The sequence below is a fragment of the Brachypodium distachyon genome, chromosome 2 (genome assembly GCF_000005505.3).
Source record: "Brachypodium distachyon strain Bd21 chromosome 2, Brachypodium_distachyon_v3.0, whole genome shotgun sequence".
NCBI lineage: Eukaryota > Viridiplantae > Streptophyta > Magnoliopsida > Poales > Poaceae > Brachypodium > Brachypodium distachyon.
Genome location: NC_016132.3, coordinates 56,833,581 through 56,854,472, shown reverse-complemented (window position 1 = coordinate 56,854,472; position 20,892 = coordinate 56,833,581). Strand labels below are relative to the sequence as shown.

General features: G+C 48.1%; 3 protein-coding genes and 1 non-coding gene across 5 annotated transcripts; 2 read left to right on the top strand and 2 right to left on the bottom strand.

Annotated features, from left to right (window-relative positions):
* Positions 1 to 335: 335 nt before the first annotated feature.
* Positions 336 to 2,809, bottom strand: LOC100829779 (delta(3,5)-Delta(2,4)-dienoyl-CoA isomerase, peroxisomal). Its single transcript, XM_003564923.4, has 2 exons — positions 1,918 to 2,809; positions 336 to 952 (listed from the first exon to the last, which is right to left on the bottom strand). Exons 1-2 carry the CDS (start codon positions 2,600 to 2,602, stop codon positions 762 to 764), a joined length of 876 nt encoding a protein of 291 aa, XP_003564971.1. The 5' UTR covers positions 2,603 to 2,809; the 3' UTR covers positions 336 to 761.
* Positions 2,810 to 3,331: 522 nt separating this feature from the next.
* Positions 3,332 to 3,528, top strand: LOC112271207. Its single transcript, XR_002964201.1, has one exon. It is a non-coding gene; the product is annotated as a U2 spliceosomal RNA (small nuclear RNA).
* Positions 3,529 to 3,721: 193 nt separating this feature from the next.
* LOC100829471 (disease resistance protein RPP13) lies at positions 3,722 to 8,363 on the bottom strand. Its single transcript, XM_003564922.4, has 3 exons — positions 6,918 to 8,363; positions 4,896 to 6,299; positions 3,722 to 4,801 (listed from the first exon to the last, which is right to left on the bottom strand). The coding sequence occupies exons 1-3, from the start codon at positions 7,439 to 7,441 to the stop codon at positions 3,856 to 3,858; spliced, it is 2,874 nt and encodes a 957-aa protein (XP_003564970.1). The 5' UTR covers positions 7,442 to 8,363; the 3' UTR covers positions 3,722 to 3,855.
* Positions 8,364 to 9,403: 1,040 nt separating this feature from the next.
* On the top strand, positions 9,404 to 20,469 carry LOC100829173 (regulation of nuclear pre-mRNA domain-containing protein 1B). Of its 2 annotated transcripts, XM_003564921.4 has the most exons (8): positions 9,404 to 9,634; positions 10,707 to 10,838; positions 11,281 to 11,528; positions 17,756 to 17,845; positions 17,945 to 18,098; positions 18,644 to 18,783; positions 18,887 to 18,922; positions 19,412 to 20,469. In XM_003564921.4, exons 2-8 carry the CDS (start codon positions 10,763 to 10,765, stop codon positions 20,057 to 20,059), a joined length of 1,392 nt encoding a protein of 463 aa, XP_003564969.1. In that variant the 5' UTR covers positions 9,404 to 9,634; positions 10,707 to 10,762; the 3' UTR covers positions 20,060 to 20,469. The 2 variants fall into 2 exon arrangements, with proteins under 2 accessions (XP_003564969.1, XP_024313952.1); XM_024458184.1 differs by lacking the exon at positions 9,404 to 9,634 and having other exon boundaries at positions 10,730 to 10,869.
* Positions 20,470 to 20,892: the final 423 nt, after the last annotated feature.

The following is a 20,892-nucleotide window of genomic DNA, read 5'->3' as shown; positions in this document are numbered from 1 at the left end:
GTGTTCTAGTCGTAAGATGCCCATGCTGCTGCAGTAGTATGTATTTTTGCAATTTGGTATTCGCTTGAACGTCGATGGAGCTAGCTATTTCTTACAGTGTCGATGGAGCTATCTATTTTTTACAGTATACTCCCTCCGGTCAAATTGTTGTCAAAATATTACATGTATCTAGACGCTTTTTAAGAAAAGATGCATCCATATTTGGATAAATTTGAGTCAAGAATTTAGGACGAGAGGGAGCATGTATTAAAAAGTTTGTCATCTCGTGACTGCTCAATCCATAACTTCTGGATTAACCAGACAGTGTGTTGATCTTCTGTAGCATAGCTTCACAATTCAATGACTGGCAGGTAGGCATCACACCATAACTCACCAATAAGTGCATCAGTGATGAGAAATCTCAGAAAATCATCTATGATATACATACAACAAGTAACTATAGCAGAGAATTACTCCCTCCGTCCAACAAAATATGTCTCAAGTTTGTCAAAATTTGAATGTATCTAAACATGACTTAGTGTATAGATACATTCAAACTTAATCAAAGTTGAGACATCCTTTGTTGTTCGGAGGTAGTATTTGAAGTCATAATGGAAATATCTCCCAGTTCAACTCAGTTCCCAGCAAATGTAAGCACTATTGGCAAGAACTCTTGTTTTGCCAATTCATAGATTGTATTATCTACATTCTATCACCTCACTTTATTCTGATATTCTCAAGTGGCTAGGATTTCGGTTGTGAAGCATTGGTATATTTGATCATTACAGCTTGGAGAACACCGGCTTACGCTTCTCCAGGAAAGCTTTAATGGCCTCCATCAGGTCGCTAGATCTCATCATCCCGGCGTTCCAGGTCGCTACATGCTCCAGGCCCTGCTCTATTGTTATATCCCTGCTTCTCAGCAGTACAGCCTTTGTTCCCATCACTGCCCATGCCGACTTCTCAGATATATCTGAAACAATTGGACAAATTTGCCTCTTAGTTTATCATTAATCCGAGCTTGTTGAGTTGTACAATTGCTGTAGAAAAGAAAACAGCAAACAATGGTAGGCATCTTTTACATCAATCTGAACACACTCTATATACATGGAACTATACTTAATAATTGGATGTGGTGCAGTAGTGAATTTGGAACCCTTTAAACCGTCACACTATACTTCATTGAATCGAATCAAGAGCGTCAGACTTTAGACTAACAGAAGATCACTGTATGACCTGAACATTCCAGTATATAATTCCACTATGCTGGAAGTGCAGAGTAATACACATCTCCAGTCGATCAAGGGAGTGATGCACAGTTCAAGCCAATGCACAGTTTAAGCTAGTATAAGTTACTTTCAAACCAATGCACAGTTTAAGCTAGTATAAGTTACTTTCAAACCACCATTTAACATTGCATTCAGCACACGAAAGCACATAAGCAAAGGGGAATGAAAATACAGATGAATCTAGTATTACAAAGTAAGGAGCATTGGCATCCTAGAAAATTTGGCAAGCTTAAACCACACAGTATAACTGAATACTGCAAGTCACCAGCTGTATGGAACACATTTAACCGTGCTACCAATGTTCTGTCGATGATGGTTATATAGAGTTCTTTTTTCAGAACGAAGGATTCTAATAACCAGAAAGCCAACCCGAGGTTGCAGTGAAATGGATCTGCCAGTCCCCAGGTACGCCAGCTGTAGCTACTAGCTACAGTAGTAGCTACAGCACAATGAAGTTTTGGCAACAGAATTTGGTTGTGACTACAAATACTCAAGAGAGATTTCCCTTGTTCAGTATCCACGTGAGCTAGATAACTATCTAGTGGCATCTCAATTCCAAACAAGCTTTGCAATCCATGATAAATATTTCAATGGAGTGGCAAAGCAACATGACCTATGAAACCTAAGAACAGAGAGAGAATTTATGTACCTTTTGCGATCTTTGCAACAGCGGCATCCATCTCTTGTTTGGAATCAAACACCCTGCTGACGAGGCCCATCTCCTTGGCCTCCACGGCGGTGATCCTGCGGCCCGTGAGCGCGAGCTCCGCGGCGTTCCCGTAGCCGACGATCCGCGGCAGCCGCTGCAGCGCGCCGAGGTCGGCGACGATGGCCATGTCCACCTCCTTGAGCACGAACGTGGCGTCCTTGGAGCAGTAGCGCACGTCGCAGGCGGCTACGAGGTCGACGCCGCCGCCGACGCAGGCGCCGTGCACCGCGGCGATGACGGGCTTCCGGCACAGCTCGACGGCGGTCATCGCCGCCTGCATATCCAGGATCGCGCGGCGGAGCCCCTCGGCGGCGGCCACGGGGTCGGCGCCGCGGGAGAAGGAGGCGGTGAGCGGGTTCCCGGGCCCGCCGAGCTCGATGCCCGCGCAGAAGTGGGGGCCCGAGGCGGAGAGCACGACGGCGCGCGCCGCGGGGAGGCGGTCGAGGAGCGCCATGGCGCGCGGGATCTCCGCGAAGGAGTCCGGGCTGAGCGCGTTCCGCTGGGCCGGGCGGTTGAGGCGCACCTCGTAGACCGCCGCCGAGGGGTCCGGCCGCGTCACGGCAAGCGTCTTGAAGCCCTGCCGGAGCTCCGCCTCCGCGTCCGACGGCGATCCCCCGCCTGCCATCTGAATCCCCCTCGTGGCGTGCTGGGATCGCTCACCGGCTCAACGTGAGGTAGTTGCTTTGCTCTGCTGCCTTCTAGTATCAGTGCTAGACTGCTAGGAATATGAATCCACCAGATATATACTTGCCGTCTCCTCCGCATCGGTGGTTCCTCCCATGTTCTTCTTGTGCGGATACAACGAGATATGCGGCTCATTAGCACCAAGAAGACGAGATAAGCAACTCATTAGTACTCCATCTAACCCATGGACTTATCGTAAGCTCGTGGTAATTCTGCCTTGGGTCGGTCGCATCATAGTCCTAATCCATCCAGCTTGAATACTTGCACATTTTACCTCTCAAAAAAAATACACTTGCACATTTCGCAACGATTTTTGTCTCGTAATTATATCCGGAGCGATTTCCCCAAGATTTTTCACATCGATTCGACAGGTAAAAAAATGGAAACAAAATACCCCATCTCACTGCTTCGGCGGGACCCCACTGCTGACAAAACCGTATAGGACGGTACGGGCCTTGTGTCGATAGTAAAAGGAGGCCTACTTCGTTTCTAGGCCCACTTTGAGATCTCGCCTACCCGGCGGCCCATACGAGAGGATTCCGCTTCGGCAGAGGGCCGGCGGGACGCCTTCAAGTTTCAGGCAACTCGTTTTAGTACCACCTCGCCTGGCGAGAGAGGAGGCAGGCGCAGCGAGGCTATAAATACTGCCGGGTGGCCTCCGTTCCAATTCATACCTTTCTCGGCCTTTTGGCTAAGATCAAGTGTAGTATCTGTTCTTATCAGTTTAATATCTGATATGTGGGCCATGTGCCCACAACGATATTAAATTTATTTCTCGTGGGGGAGGGTCCGCCACAGTGGCTTGCCACTGGGGCCCTCACGTGTCGCCCGTGCGTTGCACTACTGCATGGGCAGGGCGCACCCCAACCAAAACAATTCAGCTGTTTTAAACCGACACGTGAAAGATGGATGGCTCTGTTTGCGACTCTGTTAAAAAAATGTACTCGTATACTGCAGGGCGTTTAGGAGGGTGCTTAGAATAGTCTGCAGAGAGTTTAGGTCCGGTAGTAGCCGAGGGCATGGAACATGTCGACGGTTGTAGCCGACGAGATACACGAGGTCATGTAAAATGTACTCATAGCAAAGCATCGGTGGTCAATTAACAACACTGGAAAGAAGAAAAGATTACTGATCCAACAATGGCGGCTACAGACTACAGTGCTGATTGCACAAATAATTTGTCACCGGAAGTAACTACCAGATGGTTTGGATGACAGGGACGTGCTTGATCTTGTGATGATCCTCGCCCCCTTCCTCCTTGATCCTCCCGACCATCTTGGGCATGCTGTAGAGCACCACCTCCTCCAGCTCCTTCATCCCGGCGAGCGCCTCCGGGAGCACCCGCAGCTCGGCGCAGCGGAGCAGCGTGAGCCTAGCCAGCGCCGCCATGGCCCCCGCGCTCACCGCCCACTCCTCCAGCTCCGGCAGGCCCAGCTTGAGCTTCTGCAGGCTCCGGAACCCGCTGAACGCCATCCGCTCGCCGTCGTAGGCGCCCCACATGAGCGTCAGCTCCGCCAGGCTCGGCAGCTCCCCCAGCATGCCCACGAAGCCCTGCCCCACCATGGTTCCCCACATCGACAGCCTCGTCAGGTTCGGCCGGATGTACCGGACCACGTCCACGTCCACATCCTCCTCTTCTTCTTCCTCGTCGCCGGCCGATCCCGATCCCTGCTCGATGGGACCCACCAGCCTGAGGCTCTGCAGCCGGCGGAGGCTGGGGATGCTGAACACGCCCCGCGGCAGCGACTCGCCCTGCAGCACCAGGTGCACCAGCAGGTCCAGGCTCTCGAGCGCCGCCGTAAGCGCCCCGGCGTGCAACGCCGTGAGCCCGCTCAGCTCGAGAGATCGGAGGTTCGTGGCTCTCCCCAGCGGGTTGCACACGCCGCCGCCGCGGCGCGTGTCCCAGCCGTGCGGCTGCACGCCGTGGAGCGTCTGGAGGCTGTAGAGGGCGTCGCCCAGGGAGCCCGGCAGCGCGAACGGCGCCACGACGTGCCGCAGCGTCGGGATCGTCCAGAAGGCCGCGGTCACGCCCAGCACGCCCACGCCGTTCCTGCCCTTGAGGATCAGCGACTGCAGGTTCACCAGCTTGCTGATCGTGCTCGGGAGCTTCTCCAGCTGCCCGCATTGGAGCCCAAGATACCTGATCATCCACCAAGGACATTAGCATTCAGCATTGGCATTTATCTATTCGAAAGAAGTTCTTCGAAAATATTGGATTAAGATTGAGAGAGCACCTAATGTGGATCATGGAGCCGATCTCGTTGGGCAGTTTCCTGAGGTCGAGGCCATGGATGTCGATGACGCGGAGGAACTTGGAGGCGTGGAGGAAGCCCAGGTCGCATGCGCTGGCAGTGGGCTTCGTCGCGGCGCCCCAGTCGCAGACGATGGTCCGGAGCTTGGGCAGCGCGTTGCAGCAGCCGCCAAGGTCATGCAGGCTCTGGACGGCGAGGCGGCGCACGGTGGCCGGGGCGAGAACGTCGGCGGTGCTGTCGTGGGTCTCGACGAAGCAGGCCTCCTGGGCCTCGTCCTGGGCGAAGGCGTGGAGGCGGTCGTGGACGGACACCTGGATCACGGCCCCGAACTCGTCCTTGCGCACCAGCTGCACCATGCACCGGGAGATGAGCTCCTTGAGGTAACCCTGCGCCACTTCCTCCATGGTGCTCCCTCGCCGTGGCCGCACGAACCCTTCCGCCACCCACAGCCGCACCAGCCGCTGCGCGTCCACGGCGCCGCTCTCCGGCATCGCCGCCAGGTAGAGGAAGCACGACTTGAGGTGGTGCGGCAGGTCGTCGAACGCCAGCGACATGATCCGCCGCGCGCCAGCGCCATTGCCGATGCCGTTCTTGGACGCCGGCAGCAGCTGGGCCATCACCTGATCCCACTCTGCCGGCAGCTCTTTGGACCGGAGGACCCCCGCGAGGACGACGACGGAGAGCGGCAGGCCCCGGGTGATGCGGAACACGTCCTGGTAGTACCTCGACTTGTGCCGGCCGGGGCAGTCGCCGCCGCCATGGCCGAACACCCGGCGCCGGAACACCTCGTACGTGTTCTCCGGGCTGAGCCGCGTCAGCTCGATGGGCTCGTACGACGCCGGCCCGTACCCGACCACCTCCAGGCCCGCGGAGTCCGTGACCAGGAGCACCCTGCTGCCGTTGCCCTCGTCCGGGAGCGACGCGCGCAGGCTGTTCCAGTCGGTCACCGAGATGCTCCCGTCCACGACCACCAGGTACCGGCGGCCCGTCAGGTTCCGGAACAGCGCGTTGCTGATGTCCTTCTCCTTCCCCGACGCCGGCCGGTCGCAGCAGCCGTTGCTGTCTTCGGCGGCGGCCTGGGTCTGGCCTTGGGAGGACGCGGAGCGGCGCAGCTGGGAGCTGGCCTGCGTGTGGATGTCGCGGAGGACGTTGGCGGGGCGGCTGTTGGGCGGGAGCACGGTCCAGGTGCGGATCTCGAAGTGGTTGCGGACCTCGGGGCTCTGGTACACCTTGCGCGCCAGCGTGGTCTTGCCGATGCTGCTCTCGCCCACGATGGAGACCAGGGCGCGGCCCGGGACGGCGGCGGCGGCGTCCAGGTCCAGGAGCTGCTCCCTCAGCATGTCGCTGTACTTGCCGAAACCCACCGTGCACTCCTCCAGATCATCCCTGCATCCACAAAATTCACTCAGATCAGATTAATGCCTATCGTGGCACTACACACACACACACTGACACTGCAGCTTCACATATTCACAACTTGATTAAGCAGAGTTCATGTCTTTTTCAGAGTGGGAAACCGTGGTACTACATCAGCATTGAAAATTCAGCAGGATCTTTACTCGCCGGACAAGACGAAAAGGAAAGCCAGCAGAATCAAATAATTTGACAGGGGATGCAAAGCGACATCGTTGAGACACTCATTTGGCAGAGCACAGTAACCGCAGAAAAGGTTCCTACAACATCCAATTTAAGAGGCCGCGTCGGAATTAGCTGATTTAGGGTGACTGATTGACTGATTGCTAAGATCCAAGTGGGGTTCTAAAGAAAAATTTAGTGAGAACTGGAAGAAATCCCCTGAGAACGAAGCAAGGAAGAACCATTTAGAGTGTCAAAAAATGGGACCAAGTCTCAGTTGTCTTTTGGGGTTTTGATCTGAACTGCCAAAAACCTGACCAAACTGATGACGCTAGAATTCCATCCAGTAAACTAACTTTGCAGTGTAATACACAGTTTTTGTGGTAACCCAATTCAAGAGTGCTTAGTAGTAATCGAGAGCGTACGTACCAGGCGGCAAGGGTGGTGGCGGAGGAGGCGGCCCAGGCGGGCGAGGGCGCGTGCTCGATGTGGTAGGCGGCGCGGTTGGCGGAGATCTCGTCGAGCCTCTTCCTGATCTGCCGGATCCTGGCCGAGAGGTCGTGCCGCAGCGCCACCTGCAGCCCCACGCAGCGCGGCAAGCGCCATCGCCAGACGGAGCAGCGCCACCACGCCATGGCGTTGGCGGATCGCGGGGCGAGCGGAGGGGAAGGGCGGCGCGGGCGGCGTCGCTGGCGGCCGGCGCGGTGGAGGAAGTCGTCGAGCGCGTCCTCGGCCTCGAAGGCGACGTCGCGGGTCTGGCGGACCCAGACGGCGACGAACTCGTCGTCGCGGAGGCGGCGCCTGCGGTCGGCGTCGCGGATGAAGGTGTGGAGCCACTCGAGCTTGTCGCGGAGGAGGCGCACGTCGTCGCCCACCTCCAGCAGCACCGCCGCCTCCCACGCCACCAGCTCCGCCACCTTCGCCAGCACCGTCGTGATCGCCGTCTCCGCCATCGTCGTCTCCCTGCGCTGCGCTCGGCTTCGCTCTTGATGGTCTCACGATCGGGGCTTGGGGAACCAAATACTAGCTAGCTAGCGGCGGCTTCCTTGGAGTTGGTGGAAGTCGATGTCAACGACGGCGCCGGCGAGTTGGCGCGCACACCTCGTGTTCTAGCTCTCGCCCTCGCTCTCTTTGCCACACCGCACCAGTGGCTTTTGACCGGGTCAATCTGTAGTACCCGTTGGTTGTTCGTGCAGTGCATGTGCGGCTCAGATGGGTGAGCGAGGAGTGAGGACGGAACGCCAAGAGAGAAGACAAGCCAATGGAGTCAAGACGTACCAGCTGTTTTCGTCCTTTTACGTGCGTGGAAGGAAAGAGACGTCAGACGGCCCAGGTAAAAGTGTGTACCAATTTTGGCTGGCCGGGTTGCGAAGCTTCGGGTCACCTTCGCCATTTCACCGTGCCGTCGCGACGGTCGATGGTGGCCGGAATCAAAATATTTTAGTCCAACAACTCAAAAATCCTTACATTAGTTTTGTAAAAAAAACTTACATTAGCAACCTTAAATTTGGTTCGCGGGAATAGTTTAGGTCCAAACCTGGTTTCAGATCTTAATTACGCCGCGTAAATACTACCAATGTGGCCATTCGGGAAGCTACGACGGGGATTTTAGCTTGCGATCCTAAATTCTTTTTGTTGATTTAGTTCAAATTCGCACTAAAACAATAACTTAAATTTAGGATCGGCGGAAGTAGACTTTAGCTGAAATATTAAACTCAAGCTCCCTCCTACTTCGCGGTCCATGTCATTGCTTTCATAGTTCATACCATAGTTTTAAATAGCATCACTATAGCGTTGGGAGAGGGCTCCCGCTAAAGCTACACAGTTTTAGCGCTAATCTAAGAAAAACGCTATTAGCTTCGCTTATCACGCTATAGCGCTATTTTTTGGGATCGTTAGCGCGCTAAACTGCCCCTTTGATAATTATTTTTTGGTCTTTTGGCACAGGTGCGGCCTAAAATTCCATCGCATCTCAAGCAGTGCCTCAGCTTGTTGTAGTTTTCTAGATTTGAGAAAAAACATAAGGTCAAATGCTGCTATTGTCCCAATATATGCACTGCTGGCATTGCTAGGGTTAGGTACCACCTTACTGGTATTACAAGTGATGTTTCTAAGTGTTCCGGAGTTCCTACTGATGTCAAGGAGAAGATTTTTTTATGACATGATGCCTCATTATTGATACTTTTGTGTGATTTTTAAAAAATGTCTTAATACCGCTATAGCATCGTTATAGCACGTATAGCTTCTGAAGCAGGCTACCGCTAAATGGTTTAGCTCGCTATTAAAAAACCATGCTCCATACCATCTCTATTCTCGGCCCGAGCCCAATGGCGGAGGCAGGGACCAAGCTCCCTAATAAATCATCCCCTGCCTGAGCCTTCCCATTCCCCATTGTCACCCAGATCCCTAACCCTAATTAGCCATCCCGTGAAATCCTTTAGAAAGCTTCTAATCGACATATTGTTCTCCAAGTAGGCGGCCCATGCCGAACGTCCTTTGGGCGAGCTTCACCAAAAAGGTTTCCCGAAAAGTACGTCAGATATTAAGATTGCAATTTTGTCTAGATACACATATACCTATCGCTATACCTATACATCAAAACACGACTAGATACATGCATGCATGCCTGGATAAAGTTGGAAAGAGACAAAGGGAATACACTTGCTAACTCGCGGGACGTCCCAAATACACGTGACGCTTGATTTCGGTAAAATTACTACTGTACTAGCAAGCAATTAACTCCCTCCATGTTTATCACCCCGATTGACACAGCAGCTCTCCCGCTGGCAGCAGGGGCCCCCACCTTCCCTTTCGGCGAAGACCGCCTTGACGAGGAGTCTCGGAGGGAGCCGCAGGCGCCCGCAGGAACACGAGGCCACGAGATCAGCACCCGCGTCCGCGTCATCACCCGCACGCATCCATCCACAGCTCATCGCCCGGCTGCCGCGGCTCGCGAGAGCAGCAACGTCTCCTCCCCCCAAAGCCAAACCAAACCCCCCGGGTTCCTTCCTTCCGTTCCGCCTCGCGCTCCCAAAGCCAAAACCGCGGCTCCCCCTTCCCCTGCCTCCCCTTCCCAGCAATCCCCAGAACCCTAGAATTCCCTCTCCCCCCGCCCCATCGAATGCGCGAATCGCAGGCGTAGCGAGGTCAGAGACTCCTCCCTCCCCCTCCTCCCGTCCGTGATGCTCTTTGGTGGTAAAGAAAGCTTGTGGATTCTGTCGGGTTTCGCTTAGTGTGTCATGCTGGCGGCGCCTGCTTTGCTGCCGGGCGCCCCTGGCTTGCTCGTGGTCTCGTCTCGTGCGGGGAATTTCCCGATTTGGAACCGCGGGATCGGGGCTGGGCTCGTAAAGGAATCCTCTTCTTTTTCTTAGCGCTTCTTGTTCTGTAGGCGTATGTGCTTGTTGGAGCGACTAAGATGGGATTTTTTTTTCCCTTCTTCTTCTGCCCGCCGTTCTGACGCAGCAGAGTTGCGAACGTTCCTGTGCGCTAGTCTAGTCTAGTGCAGTAGTAGTACTCTAGTGTAGTCTAGTATCCGTGGTGGCAAGTGGCAGCCTTTTGCTGCTGCTGCTGCTGATTTTCATGTCAACGATGAGATGCAGCTTTTCACTTACGATTCTACCTACCTAGTTCTGCGTGTGTTACATGTTGGGTGGGTGGCTGGGGGTATGATCTTGCGCAAAGATTGCATTTTTACTGCGCCTCCTTTTGGAGGTCAGAGTAGGACGACCTCTGTGTTAGTATCTCTGTGTGAAGCATTCAATGTTGGTTTGGTTGAGTTAGTAAAGGATTTTTTTAAGTGGATATCTCTGGAATTATGCTATCCTTGTCATTGTACTCTGGAGTAGATGCTTAGAGCCTGTGCAATAACATTGTTGGAGATAGTAACTCACATGTATCTTAGTTTCTGCTCCTATATTTGTTACTCTGTGGTATAGTTTTGGACTTGAACGTTAAAACTACTTCTGTTCCGTCTGCTGTATCATCCAGAAGTGGGTGTTCCCAAAACATTTTCTTGCTGCACATTTTCCATGCTAATTTGTCCCTTTTTTTACGAACTGTGGTAAAGCAAAATTATGTTCTCCTGAGGCAGGGAATGTGTGCTGCTTTTATTGTCAGCGTATGAGTTTAATGCCAAGTTGTTTTCTGTCTCATTATAGCTGCTTCGATAATTGCTTTGTAAGGCATGGATTTGCCTAATATGTTTTGTGCATTCTTCAGATTCCCATTTGCTGTGCCACTTGGGAGTTTCTCAAAGAACAGTCAGGTTACACAAGATGAACACAGGATTCAGCTCAGAGATCTTTGCGCAGAAGCTTGCGAGGCTTAATATCTCACAACAGAGCATAGAGAGTATCCTTTACTTCCATCCATCATTTACTTAGTATCCTTTTTTAATTCTTTAGTATAACTGCGTCATAGCTATTGTTTTTCACGGAAGAGGCTGAGTTGAATTTCTTTTCTAGTTGCCCTATGCACAACACGCAAACAGCACAGATGAATCATCGCCATCCTGCTTTGTCAAGTTGACAGAGTCTCAAAAAGTTCACTGGCTTATATGGCTTGGGAAGCAAAAGGTCAGACAGTCAGCTTATTTGAAAGACTAGTATTGACTGTGTTGTTACACTTAGCATTTCAGAATTCAGATCACTGGCAACAGACATTTTGCATTTATTTAATTATTAGCTCTCAGCAGAACCTGCCAATTTTGCGGATGATGTGTTAGTTTGTTTATTACCTTATGTGCTGCAATACTTTGCTCATTAACTTATTGTGATGCTTAACAAAAGAAAAGCTTTATCACATTGGTGTGTCTTTCACCATCGTCACTGCGAGCAAGTTGTTGAAACATGGGATAAAGATTTTCACTCAGCTCCTCAAGAGAGAAAGATATTTCTGCTGTACCTCGCAAATGATATTATACAGAACAGTAAGAAGGAGGGCATGAGGTATATAAGTGAATTCTGGAAGGTCATCGAGGCTGCTTTAGATGACTTGTTCACCAATGGTGATGATTTTGGAAGGAACGTTGTACAAAGACTGGTACGTGAAACTTATTTATGTATCTATATACAGAAGGACTTAAAAGCTCTCATCCTTCAGATCTACAATTTCACCTATTGTCTCATTTGGTAATTGTCGTGCCTACTTTAGGGGCAAGACTGCTAGATTTTTTTGTAGTTTAGCAATCTAGTCTATTTTTTTATGCATGGAATTTATATGCATGCAATAGGCAACCACTAATTACTTCTTTCTTTGAAATTGTAAATCTGAAGACTAAGCAAAAATGAGTGGCTTTTAGTCTTTAAAATATATAGCCAGAAAGGTCCTTGGGTTCAGCCTGATCAGTTACTATTTTCTGTTTAGTTAGTATTTTCTGTTTAGTTAGTTTCGTAATCTCTAAATTTCTCTATTGCCAGTATACATCCATATTACTTTTAGTTTCACTGTTTTTGTATTATATAGGAGATAGGGGCAAAAGCTTATTCGTGGATGATGGGTCAGATTTTTCACCAGTTAAACTACCTTGAAATATGTACCCATTGTCCATTAGTTCAACCCATAACGACTCGATACTAGATTCCATGGTCCAGATGTTATGGCTGCTCTTGCTGAAAAGATATAGGGTCTGCTTGGTTGCTACCCTGAGACATATAGCTGGAGAATTTTGCAATTTCTGCCTGACCAGGAAAGTTTGAGGACATGTTGTTTGGTTGGCGACCTGTGCCTGGAAAACTTAATTAGGATTAGATCTACATGTTAGTTTTGATACCAACTCTTCTTCTCCCTCTGTTCGTCTCGTTGTCTCACCCCTGGATCTCTTGCATGATTCTTCAAATTCTTGCACATGAGACCGATTCCTCCAGGAACAGAAGCTCAAGAGGATCGATCTTCTTAATTCCACATAATAGAAAAAAAAAGACAAGTGACCTGGATGCGCAAGGACACGAGAAATCGACCCGTTCTTTTCATGGGAAAAAAAAGAAAGAGCTTGTTATGGGAAAATCTTCTCCTCACGCATGAACCTCAATGGAGCTCCCAGCCGCAGCCGGTTGGCTAACATCCTCCTCACAGGAACATGACAAAGCTCACTGGAGTTTCCAGCCTTCCAAGTTCCTCATGTACCGATCTCGGTGGATCTTGCAACCTACCGAGCTCCTTGGCTTCTCGTGTCCTGACCTTGATAGAGTTCCATTTCCTCTAGTGGTGAGCGGCAAATAGGAGCATTATAGAGACGAGGTCGAGAGGTAGCAGATGCATTTGGAAGCATGAAGAAGCGATTATCGTGCATGCCTGAGCCAGGCGTTCAAAATTGGAGGCCCAAGACCGGCTAATTGCTCGCTGCATGTACTCAGGTTAGGCGAGAGGATAGGAGGCTCAGGGTGGCAACCAAACATGGTCTAGGTTAGTTCCTGGCATGTGTTCGACCAGGCAAATTGCTCTCGGGGTAGTAACCAGACATACCCTTCTCAAAGCTAATGACAAGATGAATACATATGTCAAGCCTCACAAGTAGATACCGGTATAGCGTGTTGAATCAAGCAAATGAAGAGCTTCATTGCAACATTGATCCTTGTTCCACCAATACTAATTATCTAATACGTTGACTTCCTTTCATCCGGCGGGCGCAGTGGATGACTTCATTGCAACATTGACCCTTTCACCAACAGTGGTTGCCAAAACATCGACTTTCATCTAGTGGGCCTACTGTCTCACAATTGAATTTGTTGGTTGTGCCATGCTACCACAAGATCTCTTTGTGCACCTTTGATTGTAAAGAAGATCATCGAGATGGTTCGATTGCTATGAGATATTTAGATGCAACACATATTGGAAAGGATAGGCCTGGCTTGCTTTAACATATATACAATTGTTGCTTAGTAGTGGTATGATGCATGTGTTGTGGGGTCTACCAACGCCTAGATGATATATGTTTTGAGACAAGTCCAGGCTTGAGTATATGGCCACCTTCAAATGATGCTATATGTTGGTCTAATGCAATCATTGATAAAATCAGAATCTATGCATTCTAGTATCACATAGAAGATGAGTAATTTTTGCATAAGCGCAACAAAGATCATGATGAAGTAGATGAATGCTTGTTGCTGCAACTTCGTCAATGGAACAACAATTTTGCGTTAGTCATGTTGCACTAATTCAACAAGTGACCTCTTGGGAGCCGATGATCGGAAGCTAGGGAGGCATATTGTACCGGTGCCATGAACTCATGAAGAGATGAGTCGTGGGATTACTGGCGTGAAGGTTGTGATGCTAGTTGTGGTGAAGTGTCGAAGATATGATGGCATTTGTAGTGAAGATCGAAGATCGCCATATGGAAACACCTAAGCATACCAAGGAGCACAAGACTTGGTATAGTATGTATGTAATGACGGTGCTAAGGGCCATTGAAGGCCTCATCTTCAAGCATGTGGTGGGTTGGGATATACTAGCCTAATCACCTCTTTGCCCAACTTTTGGACATTGCCGCATATATTGTTTATTATTAGTTAAAGGTTATTGTCTCTTATTGTTATATTTGTTGCCAATGTTTGGCATTTGTAAATTTAGTAGTTGACCTTGAGTTATGAACTTGCTCAAAATTTAGAAGTGGGAATACATAGTTCAAGACGTCGCCATTTTTGGCCGTGGTGAAAGTTGTCAACCAAATGGCTTTCTTCCTTCTCGATGGAGGGGGTGCTTGTTGCCTCCCCATGGGAGGGGCATTTCCACCCTACACCCAAGCATATTCCTAAGCATTCAAACGACATCTTGTACGAAGCGTCGTACGAGCACTATGTTGCGCTACATTCTCAAGCTCCCCACCAATGCACCTGCCCGGCTTGCTCGTTTATCGGCTCTTGACGTGATGCTTGTGTGCACCCCCATTCGGGCGGGTGTCGTCATCGTTACAACAAGTCATTCTTTTGGGGCACACGCTCAAAGTACTTGCACGGGAACATCTTCGTTGCATCATGTTGGGTATGTGCATACCTATGTGAGTGTCTTGAATGTTATCTCGATGCACCCGCTTGGGGTACCATCCCGAAGATACCTCCGTCGTGGCACATTGGGCATGTGCACGCCTGTGCAAGTGTCTTTGTTGTCCCCTCAGCTCACCTACCCAAAGTTGTTTATGAAATGTCGTGCAGCGAGGCACGCACCTTTGTCAGCATGCACGGTCTTCATCACGGGCCTCGGGAGATGCGGACCTAGTAGGTATACCATGTGTGCATACCTAAGCTAGTGTCTTCACCGTTATCTCGATGCGCTCGCTCGGGGGTACTGTCTCAGAGATACCTTTGCCGTGGCACACTGGTCATGGGCACACCCTTGCTTTTGTTGTTCCCTCAGTTCGCCTACCCAAAGTTGCCTACGAAATGTCATGTGGGGCATGTGATCACTGAGGCACACACCGTGGGCCTCGAGGGATGCGGACATAGTAGTTATACCCTGTTTTCCTATTACAAGATACATCAGAAATGATGGTCAGCGTATGTTGACGAAGGGTGAAGGCTTTGTACCGGTTATTGCGTCAATTTGCGCAGTGCAGCGATGTGTTTACAACATTCAACAAGGTGCTAGGTGCTGATCGAGTGGCGGATCAGCTCCTAATTGCCAACCACATGATCCTAGGTTTTTGATCTAGGTTAGGGAGAGAGAGTAAAGCTGTCTCTTACATGCAATAAAGATTTCCACACAAAACAAGGAGTTATGCACGGCAAAAAAAAAACACCGGAGAAAAAGTTTTCTCTTTAAATAAAGAAAAGATGGACAAAGCGGGGGAGGGGAAGAGGTTCGGTAAATATGGTATGAAATCAAATAAGCTTCGATTTTGGTAAGTACCAAACTATTTCGGTAGATACCAAACTAACCAAAGTTGATGAATTAAAAAAGGAGGCAACCGCATTTTACTAGTTTTTGGTAATACTCCCTCCATTTCACAAAGAATGGTGCCCACGCTTTTCGAGGTCGAACTTTGACCAATGATTAGACCAATTGTATGTAGATTATATGTTACAAATTTTATATCCTTGGAAAGGTTTTTGAAATACGAATCCAATGATATAATTTTTGTAACACATAAGCCTCAAATCATTAGTCTAATTGTCGGTCAAAGCAAAATCTTGAAATGCGTGCGTGCCATTCTTTGTGAAATGGAGGGAGTATATCTTAATATCTCAAATTTCCATGCGCAATCCATTTACTAACAAAATCATGTGTGCATGCATGAGTGTGTGACAAGTTATCACTTGGAATAGAGTACTCCCTCTGTTCCTAAATACTTGTTGCTGTTTTAGTGCAAACTTGTACTAATGTATTTAGGAACGGAGGGAGTACAATATTTGCATGCATAGGTTGTACATATATTATTACATGATAAAACTAAAACCTGGCCAGTGGCCACAGTGTATATCACTAGTATGAATGTATGACGCCATAAATCAGCACCTGACATAGCACAGGCAGACACCTGACCACTTGCCCAGCATCCGGACTAGTGAGCCTAGTATGGTTAGAAAATTTCACACCTCACCAAAACATAAAACCGCGCCAACCGGAAATTTCAGCTGGGTTCATTTTTTTCGGTTTGATATTGATATGCACAAATCTTTGTAAGATGGCTGGTGGGCCTGGTGAGGGAAAAATACCTTTGGGTTGTACATATTGTCAAGACACAGAGTTAAAAGTGTTGCATGCAACTTTGTATGTACTGGGTGTCATGGGATTTATGTTTCCCTATATAGACATGGTTGGTTGGAGAACATGATTTGTTTTTCGCAGGGAGGGTTGAGATGATCTAATGGGCAGAAATAATCTAAAATGAAATTCTATGAATAAATAACCGAAATGAAATGACTAAGTAAAGTAATCAATCTAACTTAGTACCATTATTGGGCCATTAGGTCTTGTGATCAATAAGCAAGTATACCATATGACTTGATAGTGCTGTGTAAATGAAACAAAAACTTAGAGAGCAAGCGATCGAAAAGGAGGAGAAAGAACCATGATAACCGGATGTCGAAACCAGCTTTCCTTGTTGAGATTCACATTTGGAATAAAAGGTCACTAGAGCTCAGGCTGTTGAAATTGGTCCCAGGTAGGGGAAGACGCATCAAGCACCTACCCAAGGGATCAATCTTGCTTGTTGAACCCTTGCTCTTGATTGCCATTTTGCCACCATCTCGTAGGCAACAGATGCACCTAGCAACTATGATGGTAAACCAGAAGTCACTCACAACAGGATGGATTGACCGACACGTGGACACATGTCACACATCTATGGGGAACAAAAGCTTCAGACGTTTGCAAAATGACATAATGTGACCCATGTTATGTATGTGCTTGCTTATTTGGTAGTGGAGGAGGGAGAAAGAGGCATGAATTGGGGTTTGATCTTAACGGCAGCATGGAGGCTCCCCCTCGTGCTTATGGTGGGGCTTGTCCCTTGTCGTGGCACAAGGCTCTGATCTTCCAAATGGCTAGGAGCAATTTTTTTCTTTGCACATTGATGTATAATGGTTTCATATCTAGTTTACCCCAAATTTTTTTCTCCATGTTGGGTTTCATATCTAGCCTACCCCAACTTGCTTGGGACAAAGGGCATAGTTGTTGTTGTTGTATTGATGTATAGTGGTTAGTGGAGGCATCCCTTCATAAGTTTCTTCTGTTTTTTCTTACTCTGTGCCTGAACTGCCTGTTACAACCACCGCAGCATGATTTTCTTTCCTCATCTATGCTTGGGCCAGTTATGTTCAGGCGTACTGAAAAGTTAGGTTTGCTAGATCTGCCCTGATGAACCGTTGCTGTGCAACCAATATATTAGAAATTATTGATGTCTTTGCCAATTAGCTAGTGTTTATGCACCTTATGGCATTCTTGTGTTGTGTCTGCCCTGGTGAAGTCTTGTGGGGTAAAACTCAGAAAGAAATAGCCTGTGCATTTGCATCCACTGTCCCTTGGAAATTCACTCACTTGGACATGATTTCCTTTGCCTTTATGCGTGACACCTCGTCATGGTACTTTACGTTACACTAGCTATTTTGGGCGAATCAAAAGTGCTATAACTTAGGCTAATCTCTACTGGCCTAAGTTATAGCACTTTTGATTTAACTATTTTGGGCGAATCAAGTAAGAAAGCCCAGTCAAAGTGTCACGCAAGAGTGGCCTCCTATGTGTGGGCTGGAATTGTGGGCCCGGGGTGTTACATTATGTCTCACTTTCCTGGCAAAATAATAACCTTTCAATTTCATGTTTTGTAAACTTTGCAGGTTAACATATGGGAGGATCGCAAATTGTTTGGCCCCCAAGGACAACTTCTGAAGGAAGAGTACACAAGAAAATTCAAGGAGCTCAAGTCGGTAAGTAATCTTAATGATTTCTTTCGATATCCATATCATATTACTCTATGCCTGTTGTATGTACTGTGCTGAACTTATTATGGTTCCACATATTTTCAGAACAAATCTGGTGGAGAGCTAGTGGAGAAGGTTATCTCGAGCTACAAGCACATGCTGAGCGCTCCTATAGATGAGGATAAGTTAATGCGGAAATGCAACAGTGCTCTTAGCTTTGTTGACAATCTCAACAAAGAATATGGAAACTCTCATCCAGGTAAGATATTATTCTACACCCATCGTACCTCATAGCCTGCAAATGCCAGTAATTAGCAGGACTTTCAGTATTGTTCTGGCGTTGTCCAAGTGTTAACTAATAGCCTGCATTGCATGCTGGTCGGGTTGTTGAATGAGATGTGTATCCCTTTATTTAGGAGGGCAGAAAAGAAATATTGCCAACCTGCTGAAAATATGCTGGCACGACCCACCGTTCTGACTAGTTCCTCCTTTATAATCCATCTAAAACCAGCCCAACCTGGGCGGATCCGGCTCTGTACAACCTTATAAGGCTTCAGTTAATCAACTTGCTTTGTATTGTACTTTACATAGACTGTTCTTGCTAATCCATCTAAAACCAGCCCAACCTGGGTGGGTTCGGCTCTGTACAACCTTATAAGGCCGCAGTTAATCAAATAGCTTTGTGTTGTCCTTTACATAGATTGCCTCTAATTATCATTATTTGACTATGGTTAGCTCAAATATCTCTTCATTTTTTATTTATTTTTTGCGGAAGAAAATATCTCTTCAATTGCATATTGGCAGGGAGTAGCAATGGATCTGGCTTTGTGGAGGAGCTGCAGCAACAACATAGTATCCTGAGAAGCACCATTGAACAATTCAAAACGGCTGAATCACTCAGAGCCACTCTGGTTTCTGATTTGAAGGACTCACTTCATGAGCAGGTGTGTAAAAAGTAAATGCATATGTAAAAGTTTCTATTTCTTCGACCTGTTTATTTGTCGCATGCTTTTCCAATGCTCCTCGTAATTTTTCATTTGTTTTCAGGAGTTCAAATTGGAACTAGTCAGGCACCAACTTCGGGTAATTTTCTACATCCAACAATACTTTCTTTTTCTTAAGTTATCTTCTATTGGTAAAGTCTTAAATCATCTAATTCTGGAAATTTCCAAGCATAGCACATTTTGTCGAAAAGAGTTCTTCTAGAAATAATATTTGTATTTTTTTAAAGTAGAAACATTTACAAACACATCAATGCATGTCTGCGGCCTCAGTTGTGTTCACTGCATTACTCCTGGTTCCTAAAACAGGGCAGTCCTTTCCTGTAAAAACTGGATATATTGGGCCTGTTTTGTAAGGCTGGAAGGAAGAGGGTAGGATGGCTATTACCTGCTTTCTGTGACTTGTACAACCTGGAATATTCGGTTTCCTTTATACTCCCTCCTTTACTTAAAGGATGGTGTATTTGCCTCTTAAGTCCAGATGTTGGGACATTGCAGCCGGTTTTGCACAGTTTGGTGGAACCAGGTTTTAACAGCTGTACTTTGTACTAATGTTTCCATTATTTACCAGGCAGCTCAGGCCCGATATAAGAAAGCTGATGAGGTCTGCCAGAAGCTTGGAATAGATACAGAAAGGCAGGAGCCAACTAATAAAGCGCTTGACAATGTTGGTTCTCTTGGGAAGGGACAATCGGCTGCAGTGATGTATTCACAGGAAGGAGATGGAGGTGAGCACGAGACCCTCAATGGTATTTTTTCTTCACAAGCCATCAGGAACAACGTTGAGCAGAAAATAGAAGAGCACTCTTCTGGTAATAAGAGGCTGAAACTAGAGAATGGTATATGTGTTCCTCAACCACAAGCACCCCCACCCCCACCCCCGTTCCCGCATCCTGATACATTTGAACAGCCACCGCCGCCGCCTCAGTATCCTCCATCACCAGAGTCTAGCCCACCACCACCACCTTCAATGCCGCCCCCAATCCCACCACCACCGCCGCCGCCTACAACAAATGAATATATGCCAGTCCCTGCTGCTCCAATGGCAGGAATGATGCCATACAACGCTTTCCCACCATTTCCTCCATCTCTGAACTATCCCATGATCAACATGCCTCCACCTTTCCCTGTTGCTCCAAACTCTCATCAAGGTCAAGGTTACTATGGATCAGGGGGTCAGTTCTACGGCCCTCCTTTCCCCTCGGCACCCCCGCAATAAACAGAAAATGAGAGTAGTTTCTTCACCAGCAGATTAGTAGTGCCAGCCAGCATATGAGATCTATATGAAACTTTGGGAAACTTGCGATAGGTTTCATCTTATTGAAGATGGGCATGTGATGATTCATCACCATATGTGTTGTGGAGTCTGGAAGGCTGTTGTACATTTTAGTCAGTTAGTTAGATATTTAACTGTCTGGCTGTTCCTGTAAGTCATGGAGTGGAAAATCCAAAACTGTAGATTCTGAAATGCTTGGATTCTGTTCTGTTAACCCAAGAAACCGGGATTCTGACAGTCGAGGACGGTCGCTTGTCTAGCATGACATATTTGTAGCTCATTGTAGCCTGTGTTCTCTGCAAAGATTAGCTGTCCTTGTGATGGTATCGGAATTATTATTTTGTTCTGTTGAATCTCCTTCCGTCCTCATTTCTAGCTAGCAAGGTTTTGTTTGGTACCTAGCTAAGTATCATCATCGTGTGTACATGTGCTTGTGTTGCCCTGCCTCTGATATTGACCCTGATTTGTTTCAGCTGAGCCAAAATTAAGTGGCAATAATACATGCTTTTCAGCCCTATGTGGAACCCCCACACTTCTTTGGGTGCCTCCATGGTTGACTTGTCGATCTATGGTTTTCGTGCCATGGCTTGATGATGATGATGCATTATATATGTCGGCAAACTGCATCCAGATTTCCACAACTGAGACGTCTGCAGATTACGCGTGCTTGTGCAACTCTCATAGAATAGTTGCTATCAGATCATCAGTAGAGCTAATTGCACTCCATTTTGGTTTTGCCAACACGGAGAGCCATTTCACACTAAATTAACATTCTT